The 13574-nt window shown below is 36.0% G+C and overlaps 1 protein-coding gene across 1 annotated transcript in view; it reads left to right on the top strand.

Annotated features, from left to right (window-relative positions):
* The window catches only part of LOC131930408 (toll-like receptor 4), a 904-nt gene extending 528 nt beyond the window's left edge, over nucleotides 1-376 (top strand). The window contains exon 2 of the mRNA XM_059286874.1: nucleotides 1-376. This exon is cut by the window's left edge and continues 23 nt beyond it. Coding sequence (XP_059142857.1) covers nucleotides 1-376 — 376 coding nt within the window.
* The last annotated feature ends 13198 nt before the right edge of the window (nucleotides 377-13574 follow it).

The raw sequence follows: 13574 nt of genomic DNA, 5'->3' as shown, positions 1-13574 counted from the left end.
TGTAAGAAATATTCTTCTGCCATTCCTGAGAGAAAAGAACATCTCTTACATTTTAGGAGAAGTGGACTTTCCAGGTGGGGACATGGTGTCACACATCAGTGGAGCTATAACTGGCACAAGAAAAACGCTGGTCTTGTTGTCTGAAGATCTTTTCTTGGATCACTACCGAGAGTATGAGATGAACCTGGCCATCATGCGAGAGTTCAATGTACGAGGTCAGGTTATCGTTCCTGTCTTTGTTGAGAGGGTCGACTTGAATACATACCCACCTGAAGTAGAAACTTATTTAAGGAATCAGCTGTACAGGTGTCTGGTCTACAGAAATAACCAAACATTCTGGACACTTCTGCTACATGCCATAAAAAATGATAAGTAGTTTAATATTTAAACACTCTTCTGGTAGCTTTATATGTAAAGCTTAGATTTGATTTCGCAAATTTTTTCAGCAACATATTCTAGTACTTATTTAATTCTCGATTTGTTTACACAGTGAATTATAATGGAATTTAGAGTTAGAGAGTTTCTAAAGTTAATAGGTTACAAAAATTCCCAAACAAAAGGTATGGTGTGTGTGTGTGTGTGTGTGTGTGTGTGTGCAGTAGCGTAGCGAGATCGGGTGTCGCCCGGCGCGGCACTCAATGGTGTCACCCTCATCCCCCCATTAAAAATATATATATATATATATATATATATATATATATATATATATATATATATATATATATATATATATAGTAGGCATACTTCCTAGCTTCGCTTGTTTTCAAATATTTTTTTTGAGAAATTGAATGATTAATTAATTGATGATTGGAGTGCTTAGAGTGCTTAGGGCCTTTTTTGAAAAAAATACTTTTATTTGCAATTAAAACAAATACATCAACATCAAATTATTTACATAATTTCGAACATCAAATGAAAACGAAAGGTTTTGCAAATGTACATAATCAATATTTACATGATGTCATGCATATGATTATAAAAAACGACCGACCCGCGGCTTATCATATGCCGCTATTTAATTGTTTTATATTCTAGTTTTCAGTAATTCATAATATGTGAATTCGACAGTACCAGTGCTGCCACTGAAAAAAATTGCTTTAAATCACTATCAGTAGGTCGGTATGGACAATACTACCCCAACTTCCTTTACCCCAAACCCTACCCTACATCCCCCCCCCTCGCGAAAGCAGCCTCCTCTAAGTTACCTCCCCTAAGTTTAAAATAGTTTCAAACTAAATTATCTTCCCCTAATAGCCGTCACTAAACCCGTCTACGATTGTAAACATTTAGCGTGAACCACAGCTCACTAGACCATGTGGGGGTGCTTAGAGAGGAAGAGTGCGGACTGCTAGACGCGCTTACAGCTTGGTGTTTTCTAGGGTCTCCAAGAAGAGAATTATATATATAGATTGCAAAGGATAACAGTAAAAGGGGTGAAGGTCAAATTAAAGTGTCAGGAGTCCAAGTGGGTAGTGGAAAGGAAATTGTTCAAAGAGAGTCAATGGGACAGTGAAGCATTTTCTATGTAGGGAAACAAAATATGTTGACCAGTCGAAAGAGTGTTTATTTATGTAGGCCTACTGGTCGCATTGAGTTTTTAAAAGGTTGCTGTGTGAAAGATGAGGGGAAAGAAGCAAGATTTAGAACTTTAAATAAGTAAATGAATAGATATTCGAAATTGATGTTGGGGTGGGTGGTGGGGTCGTTGGAACAGCTAAAGGGAATGTGGGGTTATCAGGTCTGAGGGTGAAGTGGACAGAGGGGGAGGGGGTAGATGTGTCTGACGAGCCGTGGAGAGGATGTCTGTGTGTGTTTAAGTTTAAGGCAAGCCAAGCGTCAAAATATGTGCTGTGTGATCTAGCTGCTGAGGTGTTACATTTATAGGGTGTGTGGGTGGGGGGTGGGAGGGTTTGACGAACAGATTGGTGTCTGAGCGATTTAGCGGGAGGGTAAAAGGTTGGTAAGTTCAAGTCGGTGTCTATGTTTATTTGAATGTTTAGTACCGACAGGTTAGGGTTGGGTAGGCGTGTAGCTATCTCGGGGTGTGGGGATACAGTGGAGTTTTAAAGGTAAAAAATCGGTTAAACAACTATAAGTATTAATTTGGGGATAATAAAATGAATACAAAAGGAGTAGGGGTCATTGGGGTAAATTTGTACGTTCTGGACCAAAGTACCTTACATATATGATAATAGTGAAATAGAGACAAATGATGGCTTTACAATGTTTGTTTGTAAGCTGTATAAATAAAAACAATACACAAATAAGCAACAATAGGAAACTGAATGACAAATGATAAATGATGCAAAACAAGGTGGGGCATGGGGGTTGTGGGGTGGGAGTCAAATTAATGTTGTTAGAAATGTATTTGGATAATACATCATTTTCAGTATTTAACATAGTATTTCAACACAGGGGTGGGGTCATGGGAACGAAGGGGATGCAGTTATGGGGGCAATATGATATTGGGATCATGAGGTTTAGGGGCGGGGGGGGGGGGGGGCGGGGGGCGGGGAGGATGTGATGAAAGGGATGTGTCGGTTAGATATGGGCCTAAATTTTAACAGTTTGAGCAAATCATAAACCCATAAGTGGAATATTCGAAAACTTATTACTCGCTAGGTTATTAGAACTGCAAAGGCTTTCTTAAAAATATGAATCAAATATTATTTGTATTTACTTTTGGAATTAACTTTTGCAATTTCACTATAATATATAACTTAATTTATAACCAAATGTCTATTGAAACAAATGCTATACTTTGTGATGTTTGTTTTGTCTTTAAAATAGTAAAATCAATATTTAAAAATTATTACTTAAAAAGTTACCTCCCCTGTACACATACTCAATGACTTAGTCTTTGCTTACTTTTTCGCAAACAAATGTTTTGTAAGAAAATACGGTGTCTGGTCAAATCTAACTACACTGAGGGGTTTAGCCGACGGGAATAATGTTTTTTTTTTGTTACCCAGGGTCGGTCTACATGCTCACAAAATATCAAGGGGGGGAGGGGGGTAAAAAAAGCTCATATAATGCACCGGTCAGTCTTCGTGGACTTTGCGGCCAACCGGTAACGGTCCCCGTGTTCTATTGCCTGCCAAATTAGAAATTATTTAAGTAGTTTATGTATATACGCATGTGTATAACATTCACATATATTTTTTTTATCTCCCCTCTCCCCCACACATGGATTAACATATATGTTATTACGATCTCAACCAAACAGCTTACCTCAGGCATATTTTACAACGTTGAGTTAATGTAATGTTAATACTCTAATTAACCACTTTTTAAATAATTTTTCTGTATATATTTTGCATTTTTTTGTCTATGTCTTGGTGTCACCCCCTAAATGGTGTCACCCGGTGCTGTCCGCACCCCGCCCCCCCCCCGATCGCTACGCCCCTGTGTGTGTGTGTGTGTGTGTGTGTTTGTGAGTAGAAAGAGACATATAAAACATATATAGTGTAACCAGTCGAACGTCTTCTCAGATTTATCACGACAGTAAATTAATAGAAAAGGCAAGAACAGTTATTTTTAAATATTTAAGTCCGCTTTTATTTAAATACCAGACCGTATGTGTTATTTCACTATTTATAGTAGAACAGTTTTGTATTTCCGTGTATTTATTGCTTTTTTCTTTGTATGTTGCAAAAATTATTTTGCTTTGTGAAAGTTTTTTCAAAATTCGTATTTAAAAAAAAAATTCTTTTAGTGTTTCGTTTTTTTGCAGTTTACGCATTGATTGCATTTAAAATTCATATTGTGTTACATAATCTTCTATCTTATGTTAAGAATGGCTTTTTACTATGGTATTAAGTTTCCTTATTCTCTATCTATTTAATTGTGATAGCTTTGCCATCTAAGTTTTGCTGAATTAGCCCATACTTTATTTATTTCTCCAATATATTTAATATATAATTAAACTGTTATTTGACATTTCATGTATTCATCAATATAATATACTCCTAGACAGGGGCGTAGCGAGGGGGGCGGGGGGTGCGGACCGCACCGGGTGACACCATTTAGGGGGGTGACACCAAGGCAAAAAATAGCAAAATATATAGAGAAAAACTCGAGGGGGGGGGGGTGCAAATCGAAAGTTTGAGGGGGGGGGGGGTGCAAATCGAAAGTTTGAAAGTTTGTCCCTGGGAAGGGTCTCTATGCCTCTGGGGGGGTGACACCATTAAGTGCCGCACCGGGTGACACCCGACCTCGCTACGCCACTGCTCCTAGGGAGCAGGCCATGACGACAGTCAATAATTCCCGTCTGTTAGAGCAACCTTCAAATATTTACCTTTTGACACCCTATTGATTACGAAAAGTGAAGTTAAAAAAGCATCAAAATGAAGGAATATGGAAAAGTTTGATTTATTTTGGTGTAGAAGCTAATGTAAATAATTGTTTTGCCATCTAGCGGTGTCTTGACGAGAGTGATAACACAAATTTAAAGTGCCTAAATCAAAAAGAGTATTACGTAAAAACAGAGCTATTGAATTCTTCTTCTTTCTTCTTCTTCGTTTTTAATTTTTTAGTGTTGGATCGAGCTTTATCTGCCAGAGGGTTTGAACTCGAGACTTTTTTCGAATTTATCAACCATGAACTTTTGCCGACTAAAACCACACCTCCATCCCAATTAAGGATACGTCTCAACTGGTTATGCTCCATTGAGGCCATTGACTCCGATTTCAGCCTATATATATATATATATATATATATATATATATATATATATATATATATATATATATATATATATATATATATATATTGTTTGTTAAAAATAACGATGTCGATTTTGATGAGTACGCCCCAGAGTATATATGAATACAGTGATTTATTTACACTTTAAGCTTGGTTTTTTTTTTAGATCCAACCTGCCCTTTTTATCAGTTTATATTTGTTTTAAAATTTTAGAACTTTAAATGTCAAGTCAACTTGTGGACGTTTACATGGACCCGACTCCCCCCCCCCCCCCACCCCCAGCGACTACCTTCCGCCTTTTGTGTGGAAGTCATAATTTTATGACCCCTAAATTGTAGCTACATAACAGATGTATTGTTAGACAGATCAGGGGTAATCTTGAAAGCAGGCAATCTTAGCATACAAGATATAAAAAGAAATACGTTCAGCAAGCGTGTAACGATTCTTGTTACAATCATCTTAGAGTGGGCACTTAAGTTGTTTGTCATATCTGTCATGTGATCACCAGACTCAGTAAAGAATTGTTGCAACGTAATATTATTATTATATTTTTAATCTGATAAAAATTATATTTATTTTTTACATCCTCTCTGCTAGCGTTATGTTCACCAAGATTAGGTTTTTGTAATGAGGCAACCCCGATAGCACAAAATTTGGTGTTGTTTGTAACTGCAAGTAAAAGAAGACGCAGTATTAAGATAGTTTTAAACTGCATCAACGAATAAACTTATACGAGAAGAATGGTGTAGAGGTGAACTAAAAGGATTGTTTTTTCTAGAAAACAAATCAAGCGCATCGTCAAGTACACATCCGCTGTAACACTTTGAGAGGAACCGAGTTGAATTGAAAGGGTCATCACAACCAGATTACAGAAGACTTACGCACGGTCGCGGTCAATTTTTCGACTAAGTCGTAACGGCAACTTCAGCTAAAATTTTTTTTTTTACAGTTACAGTGTTGTCACGCTTTTGTGTGGTTATAAAGCTCGAGGTAACATTTTGATGTCAGGTATAACAAGGAAAAATGTCTATACAGATGATAAACATTTTGTGGGACTGTCTTTACAGTTGATAAAGATTTATTGAGTGGTGTACGTTTTTTGGAACTGTCAACATAGATGATAAAGTTCTCTCCATGCAGATCAGGATACAGTATGACATTATTGTTTTTTAAAAAATGTAAATGCTGCAATTTTTGTTTTTGAAATGTTCATGTAATGACGCTATGACTTTGTATTTGTACGGTTATTGACTAAGAAGACAGAAAAAAAAACCAAATAGAATTTTTTTTTAATTGTAGGGGAGGGGAGGTGATATTTTGGCGGAGATAGATAGAATTAGACTAGATAAGTAGATGTTACTAAGGACGGTGTGAACTTGACGGTAGACGATTTAGTGCAAGAGTATTGTTCGCATGTTTAATAAAGTATTTGTGGCGTGAGTGTGACGTGGTGTGACGCGACAACGTTACCGATGACGTAGGACGCAGCAGTGAAGACAGTTGGGGGTTAGCCATTGTAGGAAAATGACGTATTTTGATATTGTGTAATAGATCTATAATTGTGTGATAATAAAGTTAATGCTATTTCATGAAAGCAGTTGTTGATATCGTTAATAAGTGTCTGCGGAGAATAAGAATATATAGATGATATATAAAGCATACATAATATAATATATATATATATATATATATATATATATATATATATATATATATATATATATATATATATATATATATATATATATATATATCAGGACAAATGATCTCAGACAAAATATCTCAGACAAAATATCCCACGGGCAAATGATCTCAGGACAAATGGTAAATTGCTCTCTGCGCTATCCTGTGATCCCTATTACGCGTACGTGGCGTGCTAGGCGATAGTGTAGGTGGGGGTTTACTAAATTCTCATGGGGTGGGACGCACACTCGTAACAATATATATATTTTCTATCCAAAACATATTTTATTCTGGATGGGGGTGGGGCGCTAGACGTGCCTCTGAGATGGGGGGGGGGGAGGTTCGCCCCTTTCCGAATAGATGTCTAAAAAAACCTCTGCATGCAGACCACTTTCAAGATTTGACAAATAAATTAGGCGTTTATTTATTATGTCTATATTAGCAATTATTATTGTGTATTATTTTCGACGCCATTCTATTTTTGTGTGTAGGCTCTTATCAGGGGTCTCCAAACTTTTCAGCCCGCGGGCAGTATTAACTATCAAATAAAAGTTCGGGGGCCAGAGTTTTTTCCAGGCATCTCCCCCCCCCTCCCACCTGAGAAAAATGTCTGAAAGAAACACTGTCGGGGACCGACAACACACTTGAGGACCAAGTTTGTTCTCAAGTTGTTTCTTACTTGATAAGGTTTGTATGTTGTTCCAAAATTTGAAAGGTACTTTGATGTAAAAGTTTTAATATTAGGAAAGTCTTCCTTGGGCAAATACTTATAAAGCCCACCCGCCCTTATTGGAACTTGTCTTTAAGGAAGTCATTTGCTGGGCAACTGGCCAGATTTACTTCAGTTTGATTTGAATTTTTCCTCAGCCACCTCCAACGAACTCTAAATAAAGACTTTACCACAATACTTTATCTGACAAACTTGATCTACCCGTAATTATTGCACATTCACATTATGTTACAACTTAGATCTTGATAGATCTAGACTATATTTAATAGTGTATGAACGCAAAATCTAAAATAGCTTTTATATTAAATTTCGATTGTGTGACCAAAATCTAATTGATTTACCAAACTAAACTTTTTTAGACTTTATTTGGAAAAAAATGCCGGGATTTAAAGAAAGCAGAGTTTCTTTAAGGCATCTCTACCGATTCCATTAACCACCAACACCCCCAGAACTAAATGGAAAATAAGAATAATAATGAAAATATTAGAAAAACAGTGTCCGACCCCCCTCCCCACCGCCCTCTTCTCCCGGAAACTTTAAAATATCTAAAAGTAGCATTGGATTTATGTAAAGAGAAGAGAGCTAAAAATTAAAAAAATTGTTTGAAATGTTGGTGTAGTGAGTACATAAAAGATTGTTATTAAAACTTATTTTATGCAATGAAAAACTTAACTTCTGTACAAGCTTTTAATTTAATTTGCTTAATTTGTCTAGCTTAGTGCTTCGTCCGTCATAGAGGGAAACTGCCAAGCAAAATTTCGAGCACTTCTAACTGACCGATTCCATTCAAACTCGGTACTTTGGTTAAGACTAGATGACAATGTAATTTTACATCACATTTAACTTAATTGGCTGTATAATTAATTTTTTTATAAATTAAAAAATTAGGGGCTACTATTATTCCGCAAGATTATACTAGCATTTTAATGTTCATCTTATGCGCAATAGTTTTTAGCCATGCTAAATTATTACATTAAAATTATAAAACGCAAAAAAACTTTTTAATAACACGTTTTTATGTATTCGTTCACCTAAATAAAACGGTTCTTACGTTATAAATATTTCAGTATCGGAAATACAGTAAAACTTCAGTTATATTTGAAGGTAACTAAAAACTAAAAATAATCCAAGTATAAGATCTTATACTAATTTACAATATTTAATCTACTAAAAATTATAGTGTTCATACGGAAATAAAGTACCACTTCCGGTTACCCGAAATCGTTAATACATTAAATGAAACCTGTGTTTTCAACATGATTCTTAAAATGTGAAACTACAACTACAAATTTATAATAATTTTTACATATGAAATTCCACCAGCATAACTGATCCAGTACTCAAGTTACTGTTTTAGCAAACCGACAGTTTTTCCGTTCAGGAAAATTTGTCAAAATTTCTATAGGTCCTATACATTCTTTTCACGATTACAACATATGCTTTATATTCTGTATGCGATAATGTATGGAGAAAAACAATAAAAAGTTCATTTAGTTTTTGTGCACAGTTACAATACTTCCTCTATACTTTGTAAACAAGGAAGTAAAAATATACGACATAGTTTAGAAGGAGTACTCCGCCGCTCAATTTTATTGTTTAATTTTCACTGGTGGTAAAAATCTATTTTTGATTGGTTAAGTTCAAACCAGGATACATTTAATTTAGTATCTCTTTCTAGACTGCAACTCATTGCTTTAAATGGGTGATTCTTGTTGTGTGCACCATAAACGGAGTTAGTAGACTTTTATTCGGTTTATCTACTCCATTTCAAAATGATGAGAACATTGTTTTTCTAAAACAAACGATAATGAAGTTTCTTATTTTTATTTCATTGCATTGCGGTTTTTTTTTTGCTCCAGTGACAGCTAAGGTTTGTGGATTTGATAATGAATTTTCGTCCAGAAAGTCAGAAAATTCTTTTGATAAACGATTCGGTAAAAATTCTCTGTCGAGAAATATTATTCTAGAAACAGCTGAATTCAAATGTCCTATAGAATGTTACTGTTCTGGAATTAAACAAGTTATTACATTTATCAAGTGCGATTGTCTTGCTGAGTTACCAAGTATAATAGATTGACGACAGAAGCCTGTGGTTGTGTATAACACATTTAATGGGTCTAACTACCACGATGGTAACACACAGAGAGGACGGAAGGAAGTACACAAGGGACATCACTCAAGATAACAATATTATAAATATAACTAATACAGAAGAGTGAGTTCCCTTGACCTCACAATTATTTCAATCTATTACATCCCTTTACCCTTAGAACACAATAACACATCTCTCAATAGAATAATTGATAGTATCCTAAAATCACCAATTATATTGTAACATGAACACTATGGTAGATTACATCCTTACAAACAATGCACAATATGCTACAACATAATCAAAATACAAAACAATAATGTCAAAGTCCTTTTGACCTTTAGAATCATAGGTCTAACTTATTTGGGACTTTGATTGTCCTGCTTGACCTTCTCAGTGGCTTCTGATTTGGTGACTCAAGATTCTGACCATCTGGATTCTCTATCTCAGGAGGTCTAGGATTTAATTCATTAACTCCAGAATTTACATTTTCTGACTCCAGACAACTTGGTTCACTCATATCAACAGAACTTGGTTGTGGAACAAACTGAGTTGGTGTGAACTGATCAGACTTGGTGGGATTGACAGATTCACACTTATTATCTGCACAAGTTATTTTTAACTGGTCTGCATGTCTACGGACAATAAGTCCATCATTTGTTTTTACTTTATAAGACACAGGTCCTGTACATTGAACAATTTGACCTGGTATCCATTTTTCCTTTCTCCCATAATTTCTTAGATACACATTATCATTAACTGCAAATTCTCTTTCAATGGATGATTTGTCATGATTTACTTTTTGTGTATGTTGATGTTGGGAAACAGACCTTTGAACAGTTGGATGTAGTAGGTCAAGATGAGTTTTAATTTTCCTACCACATAGCAATTCACATGGTGCAACACCTGTTGTTATATGAGGAGTTGTGCGGTATTTGGTTAAGAACCTGTTTACTCTTTCTCTAAGAGAAAACTTGTTACCGGTATTCATTTTTACCATAGCGGTTTTGAATATGCCTACCGCTCTTTCAGCTAAACCATTCCCAGCAGGATGATAGGGGGATGTGGTTATATGCTCAATACCATTTGCCACACAAAACAGTTTAAACTCATGAGCTGTGAAACTAGGCCCATTATCTGAAACAATTTGATCTGGTAATCCATGAGTTGAAAATATTTCCTTCAGTTCTATAATGGTATCATTTGCAGTGATTGTGTTCATGATTTTAACTTCTAACCATTTAGAATGTGAATCAATAACAATTAAGAACATTTTGTTCATGAAAGGTCCTGCGAAATCTATATGTATACGTTTCCATGGTTCGATTGGCCAGTCCCAGTTTTGCAAAGGTGCTGTAGCTGGTTGATTTGAATGTTGTGCACAGCTTGAACAAAGTTTTACATATTTTTCAATATCAGCATCCATATGTGGCCACCAGAACCATGATCTTGCTAGACTCTTCATTTTGGAAGAACCAAGATGAGTATCATGTAAAGTTCTTAAAACTTCTTTTTGTAACATTTTGGGGATAATTACTCTTGACCCCCATAGTATACATCTATCTTCTAGACTTAACTCTGTTTTTCTTATTTTATATGGCTTTAAGTCCTCATTCACTGACTCTTCAGGCCAACCATTCTTACAGTACTCATATACTTTTATTAAGCACTCATCTTTTTGTGTTTCTCTCTTAATATCATTCACATTTATATTGGAGTTATCCATAATAGTGAAGAGAACAAATACATCTTCTGGTACATAGCTCAGGCTTTGGTTTTTTAAAGGTAATCTACTAAGACTATCTGCACTATTCTCAGATCCAGGTTTGTATTTCAATTCATAATTGTATGCAGTTAGTGTGATAGCCCATCTTTGAATTCTTGGTGAGGCATGCTCAGGTAGGGTTTTGTTTTCTCCAAATAAACCTAGCAATGGTTTATGATCTGTAAAGATGGTGAACTTCCTACCAAACAGAAACTTATGAAATTTCTTAACACCAAAAATGATGCCTAAGCCTTCCCTATCTAACTGAGAATAATTTTTCTCAGCCTGGTTCAAAGATCTACTGGCAAAAGCAATGGGTCTGTCACCCTTCTCATCCATGTGGGACAAGACTGCTCCTACACCATCTGGTGAAGCATCACATGTTAATATAAGTCTTTTCCCTGGGTCATAGTGAGTTAGTAAGGTGTCAGCAGACAAAGCCTCTTTTGCTGTATTAAAAGCAGCTTCTTGTTGTTTACCCCAGTGCCAAGTTGCATTTTTCTGTAGCAGCTTGTACAGTGGTGATAATTTACCAGACAGATTTCCTATGAACTTTGCATAGTAATTTATCAAGCCCAAAAAAGCTCTTAGTTGTTGGGTATTTTCAGGTTTGGGTGCTTCTTTAATGGCTTTTGTTTTCTCAGGTTGAGGTCTGATGCCTTGCTTGCTTAATATATAACCAAGAAAACTAATTTCTGTCAGCATGAATTGACATTTATCTTTGTTTATCTTTAAACCTTTTTCACCAACAATTTTCAAGACTTTATCTAGTGTTTTAAGATGTTCAGTGTCATTCTTACCAGTTATGTACACATTGTCAAAGTACACACAAACATTTGGAATATCCTTAAAAATACTGTCCATGACAGCTTGGAAAATTCCAGGGCTGGATGATATGCCAAAACATAGTCTTTCATATTGGTAGAGTCCTTTATGTGTGTTTATTGTCGTATAGACTTTTGAATCTGGATGCAGTTCTAGTTGAGTATAAGCATGACTAAAGTCTAATTCAGTGAATTTGTCTCCTCCTGCCAAATTCAAAGAAATTTCCTCAATGTTAGGTATAGGGTACCTATTTAGCTCTATTTGCTTATTCAGTGTAGTTTTATAGTCTCCACAAATTCTTATAGAACCATCCTTCTTTAACACTGGCACAATGGGTGTCGCCCAATCAGAATAGTCTACCTTCTTTATAATGCCATTAGATTCCAATCTACTTAGCTCATTTTCAATTTTATTCCTCATTGCATAAGGTGGAACTCTAGCTTTGCAGTATCTTGGATTTGTATCTTTAATGCTTAACTTCACTGTTCTATCATTTAGTAAACCTGAATTACCAAAAACACATTTATTTTCAGATATAACTTTATCTAGTGAAGTAAGACTAGATTCTTTTACATTCTTCAATGAACAAATACTCTCCCAATTTAACTTAAGATCACTTAACCAGTTCCTACCTAGTAATGGCGGTCCATTTCCTTCAACCACAAGAAGAGGAAGTTTAACACTTTGACCATTATAACTTACATGAACCATACACTCTCCTATTACCGGAACATTGTCACCAGTGTATGTTGTTAGACACTTGTGACATGGCTGTAGAGGCACTGATCCTCCAGTGACAGCGTCAAAATCTTTCTTTGTTATGACTGTTAGAGATGCTCCAGTGTCAAGTTGGAAGCTGATGCTCTTACCGTTGATATTAACTTGTACATTGATGGGAGCATGACTTATTGATTTCACAGAGAACAGGCTGACTTCCGGCTGCGAATCAGTTTGAGCATTTTCACAGGTAGAGTGGTTCATTGGTTGGGTTAGGTAGCCTTGGTGAGAGTTAACATAGTGCTGCCTTTGGTTGCGGTACTGTCTTGACTGGCTAGATTTAGCAACAGACGAAGACTTTGCAAAGCAGGCCTTAGCAATGTGACCTTGCTTACCGCACTTATAACAAGTTGCTAACTTGAACTTGCACCGATGAGATGCATGGGGACCTTTGCATCGATGACATTTTTGATAATTATTACTAGATTTAGATCTAGGATTTGAACGAGCAGGCTGTTTAGCATAAGTTGGAATGCTCTGATGGGGTTGATGTTTATTGACTAACCTGCTGTTTACTGCATGGATCCCTGAAGGCGTTAGAGATTTCGCCGCATCTGATGACTGCTGGATTGAAGTTGCAAGTTGTATTGCTTTTTCTAATGTTAGATCTGACTCGAGCAGCAACTTTCTTTGAATATCAGGGCTGTTTACACCTGTCACAAACTTTTCACATAGTCTGTCAGACAGCGTATCGCCGAATTCACAAAATCTACTTAAATGACGTAAAGCAGCAACATATTCTGATATTGACTCGTTTGGTTGACGAGTCCTACTGTCAAATCTAGCTCTACATAAAAACTTTGATGGGGTAGGCGCATGGTGGTCTGTTAGCAATTTGCTCAGCTCGTTAAAGCTCTTGGTAGTTAGACTAGCTGGTGTGCATAAGTCTTTTAGTAGCCTAAATTGTTGAGGCCCTATGACTGTTAACAAAATAGCTCTCTTTTTGGCTTCTATCGTCACGTCGTTAGCTTCTAGGTAAAAGCTTAACCTCTCTAGGT

Source organism: Physella acuta, unplaced genomic scaffold, assembly GCF_028476545.2.
Source record: "Physella acuta isolate Inbredline_101_S28 unplaced genomic scaffold, ASM2847654v3 ptg001768l, whole genome shotgun sequence".
NCBI lineage: Eukaryota > Metazoa > Mollusca > Gastropoda > Physidae > Physella > Physella acuta.
This window is presented reverse-complemented; position numbering and strand designations above follow the sequence as displayed.